Source organism: Triplophysa dalaica, chromosome 5 (assembly GCF_015846415.1).
Source record: "Triplophysa dalaica isolate WHDGS20190420 chromosome 5, ASM1584641v1, whole genome shotgun sequence".
Taxonomy (NCBI): Eukaryota; Metazoa; Chordata; class Actinopteri; order Cypriniformes; family Nemacheilidae; genus Triplophysa; species Triplophysa dalaica.
This window is the reverse complement of record NC_079546.1, coordinates 9,358,427-9,379,842: the sequence shown is the minus strand read 5'-3', so window position 1 is coordinate 9,379,842 and position 21,416 is coordinate 9,358,427. Positions and strand designations below refer to the sequence as shown.

Genomic DNA, 21,416 nt, shown 5'->3' with positions numbered 1-21,416 from the left:
ACACCTGCTACCCTCTAGATGGATTTTCAGACAAAAAGATTAGTCTTTATTTATTTGTAAATACAACGTCTTTCAGAGATCTCAAATAAAATATTCTGTGTCTTTGATCTGTTTCAGGAAAATGCCAAGGACTGCGGTGGAGCCGTGTCAATTGGCCTATCTATTATACTCTTCTTAACCTGTTTATTCATTTCTGCACTCATCCGTCGATGACAGCCTACTAAACACTAGAAAAGAAATCACACAATTCATCATGCTGTTTATAGTAGCAGTATATGAGTTAAACTAGAACATAAGATCTTAAATTTTTTTAAAGAGTTCTGGAAATGTGCATAATTTGTTTTGACACTTTGTCTAAACAATATGCGAAAATAGACCAAGACTGAATAAAATGTATCCAAGTTCTGGATGAAGATAAAGCTAATGATTTGTTTGTAAACTGTGATATCAGAAAAGAACTGGCCTGTTAGTATTCACAGTATGTGACCTCTTAAGGTGCTTCTCTTTGAGGCATGAGCAAAAAATATGATCACATTAAGTTTAAGATATTGCTGTGTATATACGTGTGTTTAAAACAGCATGTGTAAAACAGTGGTGACTGTTAAACAAGTGACAAGCCATTACACTGTGAATATTTCTTTCACTATGTTTGGGAATTTGAAGATGTCTTGTATTCAACCCATGTGAGCAAATAAATATTTTTTGGACAATACCACTTCACATCTGTTGCATCATTACTATGTCTCATAAAAATATGTTTTCTTTATTGCATGTTTTGAGGTGTGTTATAGACGTCACTGTGCATTGCTCATGTATAATGATTAAGTTACTTATTTACCTCCATGCATGGGTGCCGTAAAGGGGTGGAAGTTTAGGACGATTCTAAGGGCCCAGGCTGATTTAGGGCCCGTAAGAGCAGACCCCCTTTTTATTTTCCTTTTTGTAGGGGGCCCAGAAATTTTGGTTTCCATAGGGCCCAGAATTTCTGGCACCACCCCTGCCTCCATGTTCATGACTGTATTCTGCGGGACACAAAAGAAGATATTTTGAGAAATGTCTCAGTGGTTATGTGTCCAACTGTCCATACAATGAAAGTCAATTTAGGCCAATGTTGTTGGGATACCTTCTTAAAAATATCTTTTTTGTGTTCTGCAGAAAGTCACACAGGTTTGGCATTAAAATGAGGGTGAATAAATGATCAAATGATACACACTTTTCAAAATTCATTAAGGGTATTGGTTACAGGAGTCGCATGTCATATTGTGCACCCAAAACCTAATTGTGTGCCTTTATTTAAGTGGTAGTAATCAAAGATAAAAAATAAATTCCGATTTATTGTTTTCACTCACTTTTATTTTGGAAAATTCTCACCAGCTGGTCAGGACTTTTAGTTTGTCAGCGAGTGTGCGGGGAGGTGGGTCGCAGGCTCAGTGCAGCGCTCCGCAAACATCAACCTGTCCTGAATAGAGGAATAAACATGAGCGATTATTGAGCGCGTCTCTTTCAGTCTTTGGTTTACCCTTCAAAGCCATTCAGTTGGCTTTCGTTTTTATCCTCATTTTAATCCCCGGGTGTCCTGCAAACTGTCTAATCTGGAGGAGGACGGGGAGGTAAGAATTTTGAAATATGATCGTGGTTATAAATCTCAGCGGTGCTGTAGTAAATCACCAGCTTTATTCAGACTGACAGTCACAATATATGATACAAGAGCAGATGAGTGACGAGTATTGCGGCGCTGGTTGGACATTCATCGGCTGTCAATCACGGTGTTGTTTATTTTCGGTAAACCAGGATTTCCGTCTTTCTTTAATGTAATCGTACGGTGCGTTTGTCCGATGCAATGCATTGTTTTATAAACCTTTCAAAACGTGTATGTTGACGGCTTGCAAGGTCACGCACGCGACGCGAGGCCGAGCGCGCTTAAATCAGGGTGCGCGCTTAAATCAGGGTGCGCGTTTTGGGGTTTAAAATTCAATGGCTGCGAGACTGAGCGGGTGCAATAACAGACAAATGTTCATCAACACAAATTATAAAACACTTAAAAGTAATAATTATTGTAATTCAAATTATTTAAAAAACGACTATAAAAACTTTTTGATTGAAAAATGATAAATTAATATGTTTTAAACGTAAATGTAATGACTATATTGTTGTTACTGTTGGTGCTGTATGATGATGATGACGAAAATATATTCTAATAATTTGTTAAATAAATTGTTAAAGTAATACTTTCATTTAAAATTAAGTATACTATTGTGATTCTTGTTTTTTTAGGGGAGGTGTTGCTGTGATTAAAAAAATGTATTAATAAAACACTAAGGCAATACAAAAATAAGTTACAAATCATATTGTGACTCGGTTAACACATCATGTTGTGGTTTGTTCCTTTGCCACATACTGTCAGTTCAGTAGGCTTCCTTGATGAAGGTGTGTTCATTTGTTTACAGAGATCTCTGTTTTGCAAATTATTTACCTGTCACAGACTAGCATGGCCATGACGGGAGGCATGGCAGCGCCACTCCCAATGAGCAACCACACGCGAGAGAGGGTCACTGTGGCCAAACTCACGCTGGAGCACTTCTACAGCACCCTGCTCACCCAGCACGAGGAGAGGGAGATGAGGTAACCATGGCAACACCGACCCACCACACCATCTGCTTCTAACCGTGACACGTTATGTATAATTTGAATCAAGCATTTGTTGATCACATTCGGTTAGAATAAAGCTCCTTTGTTCTTGCGGGTCATTTAGCAGATGTTCTCTGTGTACGTTTGTTCAGGCAGAAGAAGCTGGAGAAGGTGATGGATGAGGAGGGTTTACCTGACGAAGAGGTGAGAACTTCCACATGTGCATGGTAAAAAATGACTGAAAAGTGTCTTTACTCTCAACATTCTTGAGTCTTTTCAGCTACTTCTACAGTATAATGTAGCTGAATGGGTTAAAGTTTTACAATGTTTTTTTTCCCCTAAAATTAATGAGAACCGCGGTATAAGTGGAGTTTTGCAATATGTGAACAACACCAGAAGCACTTCCTGTTTTACTTTTTTATTTCACAGATAAGTTAAACAATGTGTATTTTTTGTTTAAATGTGTAGTACTTCCGGACCTGTTGTTAACATCTTTCAAAATGGTTTATAGATGTAATATAAACTAACAGAGAATTGATGGTTAAGATTGGAGATAAAGTTGTGTCTGTTTTTGTTGTAGAAGAGTATGAGGCGCTCTCTACATGCTCGTAAGGAGACGGAGTTTCTGAGGCTCAAAAGGACCCGTCTGGGCCTTGATGATTTTGAGTCTCTGAAAGTGATCGGTAGAGGAGCATTTGGAGAGGTAAAGACTTGAATGTGTTTTTGTATAAACGAACAAACAAAAAAATGCCTCAACATTTTGTATTCAAAATTAGATTATACATGTTTTTCCACATGCATTTGCTATGTTCCCATCTTGCAAGCATTTTTGCATTTGCAATTTCCCTGAGCACTGATGAAAATAAAACTTGCTTTTAAAAAATAATTCATTTGTTTTTCAATCTTTTGTGCTGAATTCAGGTGCGCCTGGTTCAGAAAAAGGACACGGGTCACATTTACGCCATGAAGATCCTCAGGAAAGCAGATATGTTGGAGAAAGAGCAAGTAGGCCCCCCTTTACTTCAAGTTAATCCATCAATTGTTTCATCAAAAAAATATGACAATTGTCTTGTTATACTTGTCCCCATCTCACCTCTTCTTCCCTGGGGCAGGTGGCACATATTCGGGCAGAAAGGGATATCCTGGTAGAGGCTGATGGTGCCTGGGTAGTAAAGATGTTCTACAGTTTCCAGGATAAACGCAATCTTTATCTCATCATGGAGTTCCTGCCTGGAGGTGAGGACAGATGGAAGATTGTTTTGGTTTTTGAAATGTCACGTGTACTAAAGGAACACAATGCATGCTTCAACTTTAATGCAGAAATACCAATAAAAGTTTTAGATCTGCAAAAGCACTAACCGGTCTACTCGCAGAAGCACTATGGAAAGTCCTATTTTTAGTGCAGCTGTCCAGAGGCCGTAACTCATGTATGTGTGTGTTCAGGAGATATGATGACTCTGCTGATGAAGAAAGACACTCTATCTGAAGAGGCGACACAGTTCTACATTGCAGAAACCATCCTGGCCATCGACTCCATTCACCAGCTGGGCTTCATTCACAGAGACATCAAACCTGACAACCTGCTCCTTGATTCACGGGTGGGAATCCATCCTCTTTATCTCACTTTGCGTTTTATTCTCTTTGTCACTCGCCCATAGACAAAAGAGTTTTGTGTGGTCAGTGTGTTGGACTGTTCTTTGAAACCAGATACTTTGTAACACACTGTGTTTTTATGATTTGCAGGGCCATGTCAAACTGTCTGACTTCGGCCTCTGCACTGGCTTGAAAAAGGCCCATCGGACCGAGTTTTACCGGAACCTCACGCACAATCCTCCTAGTGACTTCTGTGAGTTAACTAAAAACACTTTATACTATTTGTATTGCTTTCCTGAAATTTAAATGATATTACATTAGGAATCAATGTATGTGTTTGTATAACAAACGCTTCGATTACTCTTATGCTGCCTCAGCATTTCAGAACATGAACTCAAAACGGAAGGCAGAAACATGGAAGAAGAACCGAAGGCAGCTGGTAGGAGTATTTATGTCATTGTAATATAAGGCTAAGACAGAAAATCCTGGTTGTATCAGTGACATCTTCTGTGGTCATTAAAAATCCCAGGATGTCCTTCGAATAAGAGTAGGGGTGTAATCCCGTTATTCTGGCCAAATTCGCCCCCATACATCATGGCCTCCTTATCATCCCCATATGTACTAATTGGCTTCGTAACTCTGTCTCGTCTTTACCAATAAGCTGTTGTGTGGTTGGCGTTTTGGCGCAATATGGCTGCCGTTGCATCATCCAGGTGGATGGTGTACATTGGTGGTGGTTGAGGAGATTCTCCCTTCTATGCAAAGCGCTTTGAGTGTACATAAAGGCACTATATAAATGTAACAAATTATTATTAACCATTAATTAATAATTATCATTCCTTTTACTATAGGCTTATTCAACCGTGGGAACGCCAGACTACATCGCCCCTGAGGTCTTCTTGCAGACGGGCTACAACAAGCTGTGTGATTGGTGGTCCCTTGGAGTGATAATGTACGAGATGCTAATAGGTTAGAAATGTCACATTCTCAACATGACTTAAACTGCCTCGGGAATGGGGGAAGTTTGGTTCTTACAAAGACTCCTAGACTTTCGGTCTCTTTTGGTAAAAGCCTTTCACTGTAAGTATTTCCTGCTCTGACAGGTGTTTGTTGTGTTTTCCCGTTTCAGGCTACCCACCCTTCTGTTCCGAGACGCCACAGGAAACTTACAGGAAAGTCATGAACTGGCGAGAAACGCTGATCTTTCCTCCCGAAGTTCCCATTTCGGAGAGATCCAAAGACCTGATTCTTAGGTCAGAGATATTTCTAAAACATGATTTGAGATTTTAGGACTTAAAGTTGTTTTTATGTAGAAATGGTACTATTTTTAAGAGCCCTGCTTTTCACAATGTGAGATCATTTGACGTCAGGAATAATCCCAAATTGCAAAAACAGATGTGACACATTGGCTGTGCAATGCAGAAGTGTGAAAGGATGTGTCGAAAATAAACGCTTCATTGAAAGGCATTACGTGGTTTCTTTTTTAGGTTCTCCACAGATGCTGAAAACAGGATTGGATCGGGAAGTGTGGATGAAATAAAATCTCACCTTTTCTTTGAATCTGTGGACTGGGAGCACATCAGGTGGATGCGTGTTCCTTACAGGGCACTATATCACAATTTATATTCAGTACATGTTTGATTTGATGCTAAAATGAATGTGTTTTCCATAACACAGAGAAAGACCTGCTGCTATTTCCATTGACATCAAGAGCATTGATGATACGTCTAACTTTGATGACTTTCCTGAGTCAGACATTCTACAGCCAGGTGAAGACACTGCATAATACAAAACACATTATTATACAAAATATGACACTATACAATTCGAACACTAACATGGAGGGTATTAAACAAATAATCATACATGCATTTTTATTATTTTACCTTTAAGGATTATGGTTTCAGTTTGCAAAGTCGCATCCTAAAAAAATCAAAAATGGATAGATCTTTGTGGATCTAAAACATTTTGAAATGCCACTTATAAAATTTTCTTGCTATCCTAATATTAATAACAACATAGGTATGTTTTGTTGTTTTGGCTCACCTGCTCAAATCTTATTTCAGTAACAAATGTAACCGAACCAGACTTCAAGTCCAAGGATTGGGTTTTCCTCAACTACACCTACAAGCGGTTTGAGGGACTGACTCAGCGTGGAACCATCCCAACCTACATGAAGGCGGGCAAGGCATAAAACAGGGACCGGCATTACCCTTCGAAACCTGGGAATAAAAGCAGGATAAGAATGTAAATGACAATAGAAAGGCAGATTCTGTTGCAACAAGCTTATCTGCAAGGAAGCTTACGCACTGCCGCTTTGAGCTACATAGTAGACCTTGTCTCAGAGGAGTCCCTAGTGACAGTAAACCGAAAAATTAAGCATTAAAAGTTAAGCATTATATTTATATGGCCAAACATATGGAGAGATTCCTCTTGTCCTGCTGCTCACCTATAAGGAAACATAAAGGTTTTCCAAATGCTTTTCAACACTGGATCGAAACAGGGTCACAACTAAAAACAAAAGGGAAGTGGATACATCAATGAAGCCTTATGGTTAGAATACATAGATCCTCAAACCTCTTGAGAAAGCTGCAATAATGTTGATTTCCCTTAGTCACTTTTATCTTCTTTTCCCCAGGAAGTTAAAAATCTGTATAATGCCAAATGGAAGATTTACATTGTTAGCACATATGTCATAGTTAACTACCTGATGCTGAATATATCCCACAAACGTATTTTGTGCACACGTTTTGTTGTATGATCGCAACACCTACCTAAAAGGAACTTGAATGAAGATATTTTTGGGGTTCACATGGATTATAATTCCATGCCAGTGAGCATCCGACCCGTCCCTGTGCATTTCACACACGTCTACTGTTGTAAATTTGTTTGTTACTTTTTGTTTGTTTGTTTTCCTATTTGTTTTTGTGAGTGTTGTTCACCTATGCAACCCTTTTTGTAGTTATTTTGTTACAAATGCCAGATGTAGCTTCAATCAGTGGTTTTTAGACGCAATGTAATATAGTTAAGTTTATTTATGCCCTATCCATCCATAAAGATGTTATACGAATCTGCGTAAATACAGGGTTTAAAACAAGCAATTTGCAACTTTTTCGAATAATTATACCAAACTAACCGCTTCGTCATTAAACAACATAAACTTGTACAAAATAATGAACATAATGCTGGTAAACATATCAATAGAAAACAAAGTTGGCATTATTGTGGATGATCGATAAGGCATCCCAACCACTGACAATTTTATACTACATAAAGTAAACAAGGTCCTCATACAAGATGTCTTAACTGTTTAAGATATTTAGTGACTGAAATCTGCATGACTACACTTTACTGACCAGATTAAAAGACTGAGAAGAGAACAAATGCAGCTGTGGTGGATTTGTCTGTAATGTAAAATACTGGTGCTGGAGTTTCACTTAGTTATATATAGACATTTGTTGTTTTGTTATCTGCTGATTTGATGAAAGTATAAACATGTAAAAGAAATAAATAAATGTCAAAATATGAGACGAATATATGTTTTCGTAGCTGTAATTGGTGAAAATATGCTGTAAAGGATGTTAAGCGCCTCCTCTAGTGGTGAATATAGCACATTACAACAAGACATCAATATTGTTCAAATTCACGGTCAAAATGCTTATGGAGAACACGGGAACGTTAAAGTTTTTTATTGCTTAGTTTTTTATGTAGTTTCGCTCTTACTCGGATTGAAGAGTTCTCGCTCACACGCTTGGTTTCGCTTGCGCTCTTTCGCGCATGCGCACTCCGCCTCTCTCGCGAACACGCTCTCTCATACTGTAGATTTGTAAACACACTACAAGTCATCTGGATCACATTTACGGACTTTCGCTTTATTTCGAAATTGAGTATCATAGATTCTTATGTTTTTGGACAAGGCAGTCGTTCCTTGCGTCATTTTAACCAGCATATAATCTGTTTATTCCTAAATGCATGACGTTTCATGCAGTTCGAGCTTGATTTATTTTATTAATAAAAACAGCGTCTTTAGCGATGCATAGTTCTTATGGACACTGGACTTTTATAAACTTAAAATGTTGACATTTCACGGTGTCAAGTCGGAAAGTTGGTGTCCTTTTATCACTGATGCGTAAAATCAGGCCATTTCCTCAATCTCGGGATTCGTGTGAACTACAGCCAGTGCATGTTTTCTGCTAAATCTGTGCACACATGTTGAGATTAAACCCCACTTTCGATACCCAAAAAGATGTCGTGTCAAGCGTCTTGGCGAAGGAGGAAACTATCAGAGGGAATATAGGTAAATTGTATTATTGTTGTTGTAGTTTTGTTATTTGTGAGTATTTTAAACTGTTTTTTTTGTGCAGGTGTTCTTGAACCTCGCATTCTGAACGTGGAAAGATATGGAGTTGTCTTGTACTCATGGAGAGTGAGTTTGCCTTTAGTTTCGTTGATATTTCACTTTAAATGAACAAGTCATGAGTGCGACGTTACATTCATAGCAGGGGTATTATGTCGTCAGTCTATAAAGAATGAACACTGCATGCCATACATACCACAGTCCATACTGCAAATGAACATTAAATGGTATATGTGCATAAATTAATAGATGTTATTTGGTACTTCCAAATTCTATAATAATATTTCTGTTAAGGGTGCATCGGGGACTACAAGAATTGGGAAATATGATCTGCACAAGACAGAAAATAAGGTACTGAATTGATGCATTTATAGACCAAATTATAATTGACTGCACACCTACAGCACAATAAGACAATTCTAAGTGTTGTGACACAACTATACATATGTTCCAGTTTTAATCTGTCGATGTAACACAAGCAAGGGACGTTTAACTCAGTGCCTCATGTGTTCACAGCTTCTCTACACATTTGACAAGCAGGTGTGTGTCAGCAGTTGCTCTTTAAACAAAGAAGAAACACTTCTGGGTAAGAGTGGTCCCTGTCATGCAATATTTATCTAAATTCATAATACTTTTTTGAAGATTGTATCAGCCCAAACTAAAAGCGGTTTACTAATACAAGTTGTTTTTGTGCTACAGCTGTCAGTCTGTCACAAACCACGCAGGAAGGAGGCCGACTTAAACCAGGTACAAGATGTATTGGATATACACTCAATGATAGTAAAGTTAGCCTCTTGTGTTTGAGTTGTCTGTTAAATATAATGATCAAGTTATTCTTGGGCTTCTCATTTATTAATCGGCACATGCAAAACTTTCTGTATTTTTCCAACTGACTATTTTAATGAATCAGTTGTTTTAGTATTTAACTCATTGGCTTCAATGCAGTTCCTTGTTTTAAAACATTTTATACTTGGACCCTTTAAACTGAAACACAAAGGAAAAGGCTCCATAGCCCTTCACCACTGATAAAATTTCATTTCCCTTATTGGTTGCTGTGGTAACATCATAGTAAAATTAATGACACAAGGTGAATTTAGGATTTCCCTTTTGTGTTTTCAGGGTTTCAAATAAACCTTATTTATTAGAGACATTTTTTAATTGTAATGGTTGTTATACATTTAAAAGGCCAATTTACTCATTCATTACCAATATGGTCATGTTATAGTGCAGCTGGACAGAAATAAATGCACTGCAGTTAAACAGTATTTAAAGGAACAACATTATGTACTCTTCTCCAAGGCAGAATGCAAATGTATATAAAGGAATAGATGGCTAACTGAGTAAAATGACTGGAATTATGGTGCATCTACATCCCAATAACTCACCTGCTTTATTGATGTATTTCCTATCGTGTCATGACGTTTTGGATAGGACATAATAAGAGGGCTCACTGTAATGATTTGCTACTTACTGGATGGTTACACAGGGCGGGATTTTCTCATTCCATACAGCCTTTGATTGGATGAAAATCTGTATAGTGTTCCATGAGTCATCATTGTTTCGATTCATTTTCCTGCAAGAAAAAAACTGAAAATATAACGTGCATATATGTGCTTGAAGAAAATGTTGTCAAACAAAGTACAGCATTTTCAATACAGACTAAAAGTCACACGGTTTTATTTAGGAGGTTTAATCATAATTAGCTCTTAAAGGACCAGTTCACCTTCAGAATTAAAATTCTTTCTTCATTTACTCCCTCTCTTTTCATTTCAAACCTGTATGACTTTCGTTCTTCCGCAGAACAGAGGTTACAATAGAAGTGAATGGGGGGGCTGAGCTGTTCTGTTACATTTTCAAAATATCTTCTTCTGTTCTGCAGAAGAAAGTCATACAGGTTTAAAATGACAAGAGGGCGGTCTAAATGATGACAGAATTTTCATTTTGAAGGTGAACTATTCCTTTAAAACAAAATGTGCAGTGAAATGAGCTCTGGAAGTATAAACCCAAAGAGACAAGGTTATTGTTTAACATATTTTTATGTTTTCCTTCTGCTTCAGTGTCAAAATGTTTAACGCTTCTCATAGAGATACACCCAATAAACAACACAAAAGTCCTGAAGGCAGTGGACTGCAGAGTCAAAGTGCAGGTAATTCACAGTTGTCATGTGAAGCTGTAAAAAGCAATTCAGTTAACCAATCTTGCCCAAATAAATTGACTATGCTTCCACACATAAAAACTCTCATGTAGTGTTTAACTATAAGGGAGTGATTTTTCTTTTAAGAAATACAGAAGGCAAAATGTAAATCAAATTGAAATTGTTTTCCATTTTCTTCTGTTCCTCCATTTTAGTTTCTTTATCCCAAGACATGCAGGACTACTGTGATGGAGAGTCATTTACTGTTGGTGGCAGAGGATGGCTGTGTGTAAAATGCTATAAACATGTTTTAAATGACTTGAGCTTTGCAATGTTCAAAACATTTGATTTGATGTGTTTTTAATTTAACCTGATTTCAGACGTTGATCAGTATCACATAACTCTGATAAGGCAGGAGGGCTACAGAGTGGTAAGGATTGTCACATCATTTTATATACAGTGGAAATTACATCTAGTTCATCTTATGATGCCAATCTACTGATATGAATACATCTAAAGGAAAAATATGCCGGAGAAAACAAATTTACTGGTTCAAACAGGTGATGCTGAACCCAGAGCGTCTGGGCAGAGACCGAGTGGCAGAGGAATTTAACTGGGTCCAGTGGGATTCGGACACACAAAGACTGTTCTACCTCACTTCACGGGTAAGAATCACCGTTCTCCACAGGACTCTCAAGGTTTTTCTATTACAAATGCAGCCAGTTTGGCCAATTTTGATTGTTTGATTGTTTTGTTGAATGATTTGGACTGTCACCATAGACTGAGGTAAAATTTGTTGTCGTCCACCCTACAGGAGAAACACACTCTGAAGTGCGTGCAGTTTTACCCAGAGCGCAACTTTGAGACTGTGGTAATTTTTTTTACACACATTTCATGCCTTATTATATCATGTTGAGAACACTTTGACTGATCAAAAAACACTCATGCAACAGTTTGAGCTTCCACTGGAGATGCCCAACCTTTCTTCTGTCACTTCGGTGAGGTCAGTGATTTCATTCATTTAAACGGGTTCCTAAAACAAACTATAACAAACATCAATGGAACTGATGACAATGCTATTTAGAAAAGATTAGTCTTAATGGAATGGTGTATTGTTTGAACAGGTTTGTTAACTTCGGGTACGATCATTATGAGGAGATGAATGGAAAGGATGGTCTGAGGTTAGAGGTGTTTACTGACCCAGTAGGTAAGTTATATAGCAACACAAAATATTGTTGAAAAGAAACACTTGCTCCATATTTACTTATATGTTTTGTTTACTTTTTTACTTATCATGGGACAGAGAGTAAGTTCATTTTTTTCAGTATTCACTAATAAACAATGTCACCCAATCAAACTGATGCTTTAAAACAAAAAACGTTTCTGAAATCATCTGCTGTTGATTTCTTACCGCACATGCAGACATGATTCTTCTGATCTCCAGTGACTCTCTGCATTTATATCTTTCTGCTCTAATTTTGTGTGTGTCAAGTCTGATTCCTTTCATGTAAGTAAGTGTTTTGATTCACTGAATGTCTTGAACAGGAACCATGTGTGTGTGCTACAGCCAACCGGTCCGCTGGAATAAAGATGCCACATACACTATTGCATTTGTGCACAGAGGTATAAAAGAGTAACACATGCACAAATCATCAGTCTGATGTAGTAATGCTTCATACAGTATTTACCAAAGCCATGTGTACCTACCTAACATAGATGTGAAATAAGTTCAAACGTAAATCTCTCTCTTTAATCTGCTAGGCTGCAGTAAGACATTCACAGTATCTCTGGAGAAAGGCTCTGCACCCGCAAATGAGCCGAAGGTCCATCCCATCTTCATACATCTGGGTCAGTACACCCTTCATCTCAGACTGAACCTATACATTCAAACATGTAAAGCCTTAAAACTACATGTATCTGTCAGATGCTTTTATAAGCATTTTATTCAAGAGCTACATATCTTCTCACTATAATGTTTTATGTCTTTCAGGTTATTATATAGTGGTATACCTGGCGGGTCATTTCCTTCATCTGATCAACTGCAGACAGCAAGATCTTCTCTGCTACAGTCTGTTCCTGTCAGGTGAGCTTTCGTATTTACGTCATTCTTATATTACTGATACCGCATGTAATGTGTGTATGTGTATTACGGGGCTCTGTTTTCTCTCTCACAGGGGCTGATGGACATATCGAAGCTCTGGGTTCGGGCTGTGAGGTTATAAGCGTATCTGGCAGGAGACTGCTTGATGTCAGGTCTGGCATGATGTACACCACGGAGCTGAACCACGACTTTGTGCTTGAGCTCCTCAGCTCGGACAGGCCGGAAGCCCAGCAGCTCGCTGCCCTGCACTGCTCGCTGGTCTACCTCCAGCCAAAGCCTGTAATAGAGCTGAAGGTGTGTGAGAGAAATACTGACAGCCTAACCGTGCTGTTGTAGTGCTGTTTCCGTACTTCCTTCAGTGATCTTATTTCCCATTGTAGATTATAAACTGGATCAGTGAAAATGTCATGAGCTTTGATGCTTTCGATCAGATTCAGGAATTCATTCTAGGTGAGTGTTTGTGTTTAACGTGACCCCGTTTTAGCATGCATACTGTAATACTCACGTTCAGTCTTTCATTGCAGCTTCCCTGTATAGAATGAGCTATCAGCAGTGTGTGAGCCTAGATGAAGTGTTGCCATACTCCTGTGTGTTTGAGAAGAAGGTAAACAATATTGCTTTTTATTTGACATAGTAACGACTTGTCCTTTTCAAGGGGGACTTACTCTATTTACAGTAAACTATTTATATATTTATGAAACATTTGTGTGTTGTTTTTTAGGAGCTGCCTGTGGCTCTGACTGCCATCCCTGGTGTCAAATGTACTCCTGAATTGCTCTGTCAACCGCTAATCAAAGGGAAGGTATGAAATAGATAAGTCTCAACTATATATGAATGTATATTTTAGGCAGTGCTCGAATTGAAGCAAGTCTTATGGGGGGTCCCCCTCATAAGATTTTTTTTTTGGTAGGGATTAGTCTCGCAATACAAATTGATACAAAATACACAATATATTTTATAATAATATGCATAACTATATACTATTATATTTAAAACAGGCTTACATAGAAGAACAGGCTTCTTTCACTGTCCTGCACTTAGCGGTCTTTAGACGTGAGGCGGGGCGTTTCAAATTTAAAGAGACAGGACAAGTAGCCCATACAAATTATTGTAAATAATTAATTCACAAAGTGTACCACATCCATTGCATAAATTTTATCACATTTGTCATTATCATTTTTACTCAAATACAAATATCTGAGGGACCCCCCAAAGTCCATTTTTTACTTCTTAAGGGGGATCCCTCCCGCCTTATGGTGTGTCCCGGATCCCCAGAGCCCCCCTTCAATTCGAGCACTGATTTTAGGTACAACTTTTAGGACAACTGCACATTTAGGTGTGGTACTGCTTTTTGAAATGCAGTTAACACAGTTAATGTCTAAACGCCTTTGCTACATTTTCTTTTTATGTTAACATATTACATTTGTAATAAAAAATGTCACATTGTGCAAATCAAATGGGTTGTAAATGCCACTTTGTTTCTATGACCTGACCATAAACGGTTGCAGTTTGCTTCTGAAACACTAGGGGGCAGGACAGGCCTAAATTTAGTTTGGGTGATTGACACAGACAAATGAAAACCATGTTTTACTGATACAATCTGGGAGTAGTGTTAGTAGGAAACTCAATAACAAAAAATATGGAACCAAATCATAAAAGAAGTGAAAAGCCCCCGAAACGTTTGCCAGGGTTTCAGTTCAAGTTGACGTACTTTATTTGTGTAAGTTATAACATCGCTGTACTTTTGGTTTCTCCGGGCTGAAGGCTAAGAGCTTGCATGGTTATTGGGAAGAGCTACATCACGTTCTGGACAGGATGCGATATTTCGAGGCTGTACAAGGCCCGCGCTTCAGAACCGCTTTAATTAAAGAGGACTGGACCAAACATCAGGTAGCAATGGTGAGTAACAGGAACACATATCAGAGGGAATACAACTTTATGTAATGCATGTAAAAATATTTACAATTCCTTTATAATTCATTTGTTTATGCTCCACGGGGATACAACTCTTTAGTGAACAAGTGTTTGTTGTTATTACGTTTTTTTTTTCTTGGAACGTTGCATTCACCAATCAGAATTGAAGGTGGGAACTAGCCATATAAAGACATTCTTGTTTTGTTTTTGCAGCAGAACCAGGAAAAAAAGAAATCCCCTCGCTATAATCGGAACGTCGAGGAGAACACCAAAAAGTGTGTGTTGTCTGTGTGTGTGTCCGTGGGAAAACTTGGAGAAAGAATGTCATCATGTAGTAGATTAACCAAAGTGATTAAATTACTAACCATGAGTTAAAACAAGTCAACATTCTCGTTTCCAATTTTGACAAAAACAAGTTTTGCCCGAAAAAACTGTCCAAACTATGTGTGTTTGCCGTTGAAATCTGATGAGACTCATGGGTGAAATAAACCTTGGAACTGAATCGCTTAATTTGATGTGAATGTAATTGTCTCTGTTTTTTTTTCTCTGATGTCCAGAGTTCTATCCATGGTGGACACCTGGCGTTTGGGTGAGTGAAACATGATTTAGTAGTGTCAATGAGAGAACATTATCGAAAGCAGGTCCAGGGAATGTTCCAGGCTGACATGGAAAACAAATCCCAGTGAGCGGAGGTTCAAGGTCACGTTCTCAAGTTTGAATGTAATCGTTTTTTTAGGTTTATCTGCAATTAATCAAGTTTTTCATTAGAAGGAAAGGAAAGTAGAATTCCAATGGCCTCCTCCCTATTCACAAAACACATAAAGAAGTTTGAGCTTCTGTGTTATCTTGTGTTTGTCTGAAAGCCTTTTCATTCCAGATATTTCTTTCATTTCAATCTGTAATGTTTCTAGTATGTTATCTATATTAGATATTCTTACAGCTATGTTAGACACAAAAGACAAGAATAATATAGAATTATTAGATTAATTTTATGAATTAATTATGTATGTATAAATGTTTTGTATTTGATACATGCAGTTGTGGATAATGGCGGCTATTATACTGTACATATACGATTTTTAGCCTTTTTAAGTCATCTCTGTTTATTAAAGAGCATAAAAAAGTTGCTACAAATGAAAAATTGTCTTTAGGGTGCTTTTTGGGGATGCCTGGAACTAAAATTGGATTGTTTGATTGTATGGAAAAGAACAGCAAAATTATTAAATTAAAAATCCTTTGTGTTTCATGGAAGAAATCAAGCAATACCTGCTTGGAAGTAATTAAATAGTAAGTAAATAATGATTTCATCCAAGTATCCTTATTTTCAGTCTTGTACTTATCTTTGCTTCCAGACAGGCGTGTGGTTCCACTGTTTCAGGAGGAAGACCTACAGCAGAGGGCACTGGTGGGCCTGGTGAGTTGAGGGACTTTCAGGGGTCCGGCATCTAACCAGTGATCTGCTATAAACACTCCAAAGAAGTCAAGAGTCATGTCATAGATCAAAGAAGCTGACAAGTGGCGACAAGTGTACAGAATTATCGTAAATAATCATCAAATCATTAATAATGCCTGACAACAGAGGATCTGACTCTACCCTCATATATACTGGATTATTATAGTGCTTAAATTATATTCTTCTATGGACCCCACCTGCTCAAAGATTATTATTTATGTATTATATATCCTATTTGTGTTTCCTTCTTCAGATGGTTGACAAGCTCCGAGAACACTTGAACAGGCACTTACCACGACTGGGGAAAAAAAAGATCGATTTGCTGGTGGTGAACTATGCTGCTAAACTGGTGTGGTTTTGTTCTAATATCGTTATGGCACAATACTCTTTTAGCACATGTGTTAGTAATCCGCTACTCTGAATCTTCTCAATTGACATAAAGGCGGTTCTACATCTTACTGTGGTCGATAAACACTTGAACTCATCCCAACACAGTTATCACCCTCCTGCTGGGAAAATGACAACAAACCCCCACAATCCACTGCTCTCTTATGTAAGGGAAGCTTAAGTACAAGATATGCACATATATCTGTCTCCACCAAGTTTACAGTAGATAGAGCCCGTTTGAGAGACCTGAGTGGAAGCAGATGGACGTGTGTTGGCACTTCCTGTTTTTATAGACCATCAGGATGTGAGACTGTGCATGATCTGCCAGAATGAATGTCAGTATAAGCGTGTGTTCCCTTCAAAAACAGGAAGGGAAAGTGAGTAAGATTAGGCCCCTGGTGAAGTGCAGCACACTCGCTGAGGGCTGTCATTTGAGGACAGCGTGGGGTTACTTTCACTTTATATCCTAATAGCTTCTTTAGTAGTTTCAGAGGATGGGTGTTGTCCTGAATCTGCTGTTCTAACCTTTTGGACACAAAGAGCAGTTTGGGGGTCAGATTATCACTGTTCAGGTTCAAAAATTGAATAAAATTCCTTTTCTGTTTTCACTTGTGTGCCAGTGAACACATGAGAACATTAACCTCTCTATAATGTGTTTTTTGTAAAAACATTTTTTTCTTAGCTGGAACTGGTCTGGCACTTGTTGGAATTGATGTGGCAGAAGCTTGAGTTGGGTCCCTGGGTGCTTTGCCTGTATGTATTCCTGTCTTTTCTAGGATTTTATGGTTCTATATCCATTATAAGGAGTCAGTGGTAATGCATAATTGGTTAAATCTAACTCTGTCATCTTTGTTACTGGATGCTTTTTTTGCTCAAGCAAACAACAGGGCAGTTCAGAGGAGTGGGCGATGTTCCATGTGATGTTTCGCATTCTGGAAGCAACTAAAGGGCTCTGTTTCCCCCTCCCTCCAGGTAAGAGGAACCATGACTACTCTCACCTGCATACCATCTGACAACATTTCTGTCTACTGTCTACTGCCTGCATACTGAAAGGGGCTTCATAAGAAAGTGCTGTTAAACTCAAACACAGAGCGCCACTCAAGCAAAACTCCACATAGAATTCCAATATAATCTAGAAGAGTGGTTTTCAAACTGGGGGCTGTGGTCCCCCCTGGATCCACAGATTTTTTGTCATTTTAGGAAATAATGAAATATATCCAAAATTTTATGCAATCAAACATCAGAAAAATGAGCCCACCAACCACAAGAATTTATGTTTCAGCATTTTATAATTGTATGTTTTTGGTTTAATTAAAATAGTACTTTATTTGGGGGGGAGCAAAGCGATGCACCCTACATAAAGGGGGCCTTGCAACGAAAAAGTTTGAGAACCACTGGTCTACAATACAGTATTAGCATCTGAACACACAGCAAACGACATTTAACACTTTAATAGATGTAGCACAAACAAATATTTACTTAAAACGTTCCTGAATTTATTTGCAATGCATTCTGGGATCAAATAAATGTGATTTTGCCTAAGATTTGATAACAATGAGGTACCTTGAAGATAACAGATTTTGCTTTGAGAGCTTGTCTGTCAAGCTGTCTAGAAAGGCAGCTCACAAGGTTTGAAACAGAGCCGATGTTCTTACGATTCCAAGCTGGTATGTTTTTCTTTCCAAGTTTACAAATTTTTTGGCAACTGGAGGGAACCTATAGTTCTTCCATAACAGATCACGATCTCTCTAAACACTTGTCAACTAAACATCTCTCCAAATGGATCCCACGTAGAGTAGAGGTTGGGTGTGTCTGATGTTTGTGGTGACTGTACGACCCAGTAAAGTTAAAGAGTTGTTTTGGAACTCTCAAGAATGCCAGATTGATCTGGGTGGAGGGCAGGCACATTTTTGACACAAACAGTTTGGCCTGGGATTACAGTTGGCCCGAAGATTATTCGTATAGATGAATCGCTGCCCTGGTGGTGTAGTCTTGTTTACTCAATAATACTTTATTGTTTAGAATGAATAAATCAACTTGAGTGACATATAAGTGTTTGGATCTGTTTGTAGGTTATTCAACTCTGTTGAGTGTGCTTGGAGTCCGCTGTCTCCCACGGCACACATTTCTCCAGTATGTGGATCATGGCCTTTTGCAGCTCACTGAACCGTTTGTTTCACGACTCATGACGGGTACAGTACTAAATCTGTTGATTTAATTTAAATTTAGTATATAAAAAACAACCCTTTTAACCATTTTTATTTCAACCATTTGTATAAGTCTCTTCTGGTGTTCTAATCCAAATGTTTTATATTACATAGCTTACATTATTCTTATATATATATTGCCGCTGTCCTTCTGAAACCCTATATGTCCAAATTTGCTGTTTTTCATAAAATGGAAAACCACCTGAAATTTCTCAATGATTGCATACTGTGTTGTCAAAGTTGACAAGCACTTTTTAATAAATTTTATTGGTTAAATATTTGCAAAAACCCAGTGACAAACATAAAGGGTGACTAATAATAATGGCTAATGGCAACAACAAAAAAATCACGGAACGAGGTTTCAAAATGACAAGAAGTGATATTATAATTCATATTATTGAGGCATTTACTGTTTTGTAAATATAGTATAATCGGTTTGCCACCCTACAGCCAAATACATTTAATTTAACACGTGATACATATTTTTTCAAGAATTGAATTAGAACTTGAGGTTGGGGGTAAAAAAGTTATGCAATCTGTGATTGGTACATTTATGAGTCTGGCAAAAGTAAGCACTGTTTTGGAGACGCTGCCAACAGCAAGAGTGCATTTGCAGTGTCACTTTACCTTTAGATCAAACCGAACTTTTGGAATCACATAAATCAAATTAGTTTGCTGTCATTCTCACTAAACTCAATTATCTTAATAAACGAGGTAGTTTAAGAGCCTGTGCTCCCAGGGGTGCATATTTTAACAATAGTTTTATGCCTGTTTTAACAATAACTTTCCACCTGATCTGTGTATTTCTGGGCAGATCTGGATAACAGCGATGCCAATGAACAACTGAAGTTCAGCATTCTAAAGAGACTTCCTGAGGTAAAGTTCCTTTTTACAGTTTTCTCTGGAAATCTTCGTCATACACAATGTGGCTGCTTCCTGTAGTTCCCCCACCCTTTTTGCTCAGCCTTCTGGGCTGTTTTGAAGATTTCGGTAATTGTCCTTTTGTAGATTTAAATGGAATATGACCGTTTTGCGGTCATTTGTTGGCTCACAGCATGTTCTTGGGCTTCAGTCTTTGTTTTATAGTCCTACTGCGGCCAAGTCTGGAGGCATGCAAAAAGTACAGTGACCCCCTTGCTAAATATTTCAGCTGGTCTCCATTCCAATGCAGTCATCCGATCACACTCCTTGTTTTGGAGACATTTGGATTATGCATTTCCAAGCGTTAATGAAGATTGCTGTGATGTTTTTAGTGTATGGAGAAAGTGAGACAGCAGTGGGATCACCCCGTCACCTCCGCTTGCATCTCCAGAGAGTACGTCAGAACGCTACTGGAAAAGTATCCAGAGAACAGGGTAAATATGAGGGAGTGTCTACTGTCTTGCTTTAGAAAAACACATCAGTGTGAAACAAGTTTAAAACCCTGCCAAACATCTGAAACTAATACTCAAATGAGACCGCGATTATTACACTAGACGCTTAATGAAATATTACAGCTGCCGTTCAAACGTTTCATACGCCTTCAACAAAGAATCGACCACTGTGATTCTTTAGAGGAATCTGAATAATACTCTTAAGATCAGAGCAACTTGCATGCTTCCATGTTTACCAGCCCAGTGTGTTATTGTTTTAGGAGACTATATCGCTGGACCATGGCAAGACGTTCTTCCATCCTGAATTTCTGCCTCTGAACTACCTTGCCAAAATTCTTGCGGACAGAGAGAAACAAGGTACGCTGATTGAATTAAGTGTGGAATGTATAATGGAGCAATAAATGATGTATTTACTGTAATGATATTGTGTTTGTTGTGTTATAGCTCTGAACCCTTTTGAAAGTGAGGAGAATGTGGACGCCAGGTTTGTGGAAGAGACCGCCTTAAAGCAGACACTGATCAAGCTTGGCTTCGAAGTGAAATAAAAAAAGTTTATCACAAACGCACAAAAATGTTATAATAATATATAAGAAAAGGGAAACAATTAGACTCTTATAATGTCTTAAATATTTAATCTAAGGGACATTGTACTACTGTAAACACTAAAGCCCAAGTTCAGTTTGTAGACCAAATATCATTCCTAGCTGATGGTCTTCTCTTTGAAATCCTCACATTTTGCACCCAGATGGACATGTACATACTCTCATATTAGATATGCCAGTGCATATGGGTAAAATTATGATTCCATTCCATGGAAGAGCATCAAAAAAGAGGAATATTACACCAGATGTTTTTTTTGGAGGGGGGGACGAATTGGGCAAATGTGTACATATTGTACTATATTAACAAGAAATAAAAAAATCTTTATGCTATTTTTTGTAAAATGGTCGATAACGGTTTCTCTTAAGATTATGTAGATTGCCATCACTGTCTGTGACAATTTGGCATTGAGCCTGCAAGGGATAGCATTCACTTTGCAACCATTTCAGGTGGTTATTAGCTAGTTTTCTGGAAAGCAATTTAAACTACAGCATGTGCCTGAATGAAAAACACTTAATAATTTGTGTAATTAAACCTCTTTATGCTTTTTAGCTATATACGTTTTTCCCCGCTCTTACTGAATTCCCAGCATGCTAACATCAGGAGATCTACAGAGCTGCTGGACATGAGCTCAGCGAGGAAATTAGACCCATAAGACAACAAATCTAA

At 38.1% G+C, this 21,416-nt stretch overlaps 4 protein-coding genes and 1 long non-coding RNA gene across 10 annotated transcripts in view; 3 read left to right on the top strand and 2 right to left on the bottom strand.

Annotated features, from left to right (window-relative positions):
* The window catches only part of cacna2d4a (calcium channel, voltage-dependent, alpha 2/delta subunit 4a), a 31,840-nt gene extending 30,858 nt beyond the window's left edge, over window positions 1-982 (top strand). The window contains exon 38 of the mRNA XM_056747570.1: window positions 118-982. Coding sequence (XP_056603548.1) covers window positions 118-213 — 96 coding nt within the window. The 3' untranslated portion in view covers window positions 214-982. The remainder of the gene's footprint in view (window positions 1-117) is intronic.
* A 425-nt stretch (window positions 983-1,407) lies between these two features.
* stk38l (serine/threonine kinase 38 like) lies at window positions 1,408-7,749 on the top strand. The gene is made up of 14 exons (XM_056747573.1): window positions 1,408-1,610; window positions 2,483-2,622; window positions 2,781-2,832; window positions 3,209-3,331; window positions 3,550-3,633; window positions 3,741-3,864; window positions 4,072-4,226; window positions 4,372-4,474; window positions 4,599-4,660; window positions 5,073-5,190; window positions 5,351-5,474; window positions 5,709-5,804; window positions 5,899-5,990; window positions 6,288-7,749. The coding sequence occupies exons 2-14, from the start codon at window positions 2,489-2,491 to the stop codon at window positions 6,413-6,415; spliced, it is 1,395 nt and encodes a 464-aa protein (XP_056603551.1). The 5' UTR covers window positions 1,408-1,610; window positions 2,483-2,488; the 3' UTR covers window positions 6,416-7,749.
* A 274-nt stretch (window positions 7,750-8,023) lies between these two features.
* gsap (gamma-secretase activating protein) lies at window positions 8,024-21,079 on the top strand. Of its 2 annotated transcripts, XM_056749310.1 has the most exons (32): window positions 8,024-8,518; window positions 8,586-8,647; window positions 8,873-8,929; window positions 9,095-9,164; window positions 9,278-9,325; window positions 10,636-10,724; window positions 10,928-10,997; window positions 11,093-11,142; window positions 11,273-11,377; window positions 11,527-11,583; window positions 11,666-11,715; window positions 11,837-11,919; window positions 12,258-12,335; window positions 12,474-12,560; window positions 12,703-12,795; window positions 12,887-13,107; window positions 13,194-13,263; window positions 13,338-13,417; window positions 13,535-13,615; window positions 14,578-14,712; window positions 14,941-15,002; window positions 15,285-15,316; window positions 16,080-16,141; window positions 16,434-16,529; window positions 16,623-16,733; window positions 17,250-17,320; window positions 17,445-17,539; window positions 18,640-18,759; window positions 19,589-19,650; window positions 20,028-20,129; window positions 20,408-20,504; window positions 20,592-21,079. In XM_056749310.1, the coding sequence occupies exons 1-32, from the start codon at window positions 8,431-8,433 to the stop codon at window positions 20,690-20,692; spliced, it is 2,685 nt and encodes an 894-aa protein (XP_056605288.1). In that variant the 5' UTR covers window positions 8,024-8,430; the 3' UTR covers window positions 20,693-21,079. The 2 variants fall into 2 exon arrangements, with proteins under 2 accessions (XP_056605288.1, XP_056605289.1); XM_056749311.1 differs by lacking the exon at window positions 16,623-16,733.
* Window positions 10,059-12,845, bottom strand: LOC130421436 (uncharacterized). 2 transcript variants are annotated; one of them, XR_008906809.1, is made up of 4 exons: window positions 12,723-12,845; window positions 12,420-12,589; window positions 12,124-12,291; window positions 10,059-10,151 (listed from the first exon to the last, which is right to left on the bottom strand). It is a non-coding gene; the product is annotated as an uncharacterized LOC130421436 (long non-coding RNA). The 2 variants fall into 2 exon arrangements; XR_008906808.1 differs by lacking the exon at window positions 10,059-10,151 and having other exon boundaries at window positions 11,927-12,291.
* ccdc146 (coiled-coil domain containing 146) overlaps window positions 16,109-21,416 on the bottom strand; it is a 49,936-nt gene continuing 44,628 nt past the window's right edge. For 3 of the 4 annotated variants that reach the window (XM_056749309.1, XM_056749306.1, XM_056749308.1), the window contains one exon: window positions 19,657-20,105. The gene's annotated coding sequence lies outside the window, so the exon portion shown is untranslated. Of the gene's footprint in view, window positions 16,188-19,656; window positions 20,106-21,416 lie in introns of those variants that run through there. The other variant, XM_056749307.1, reaches the window with a different exon arrangement.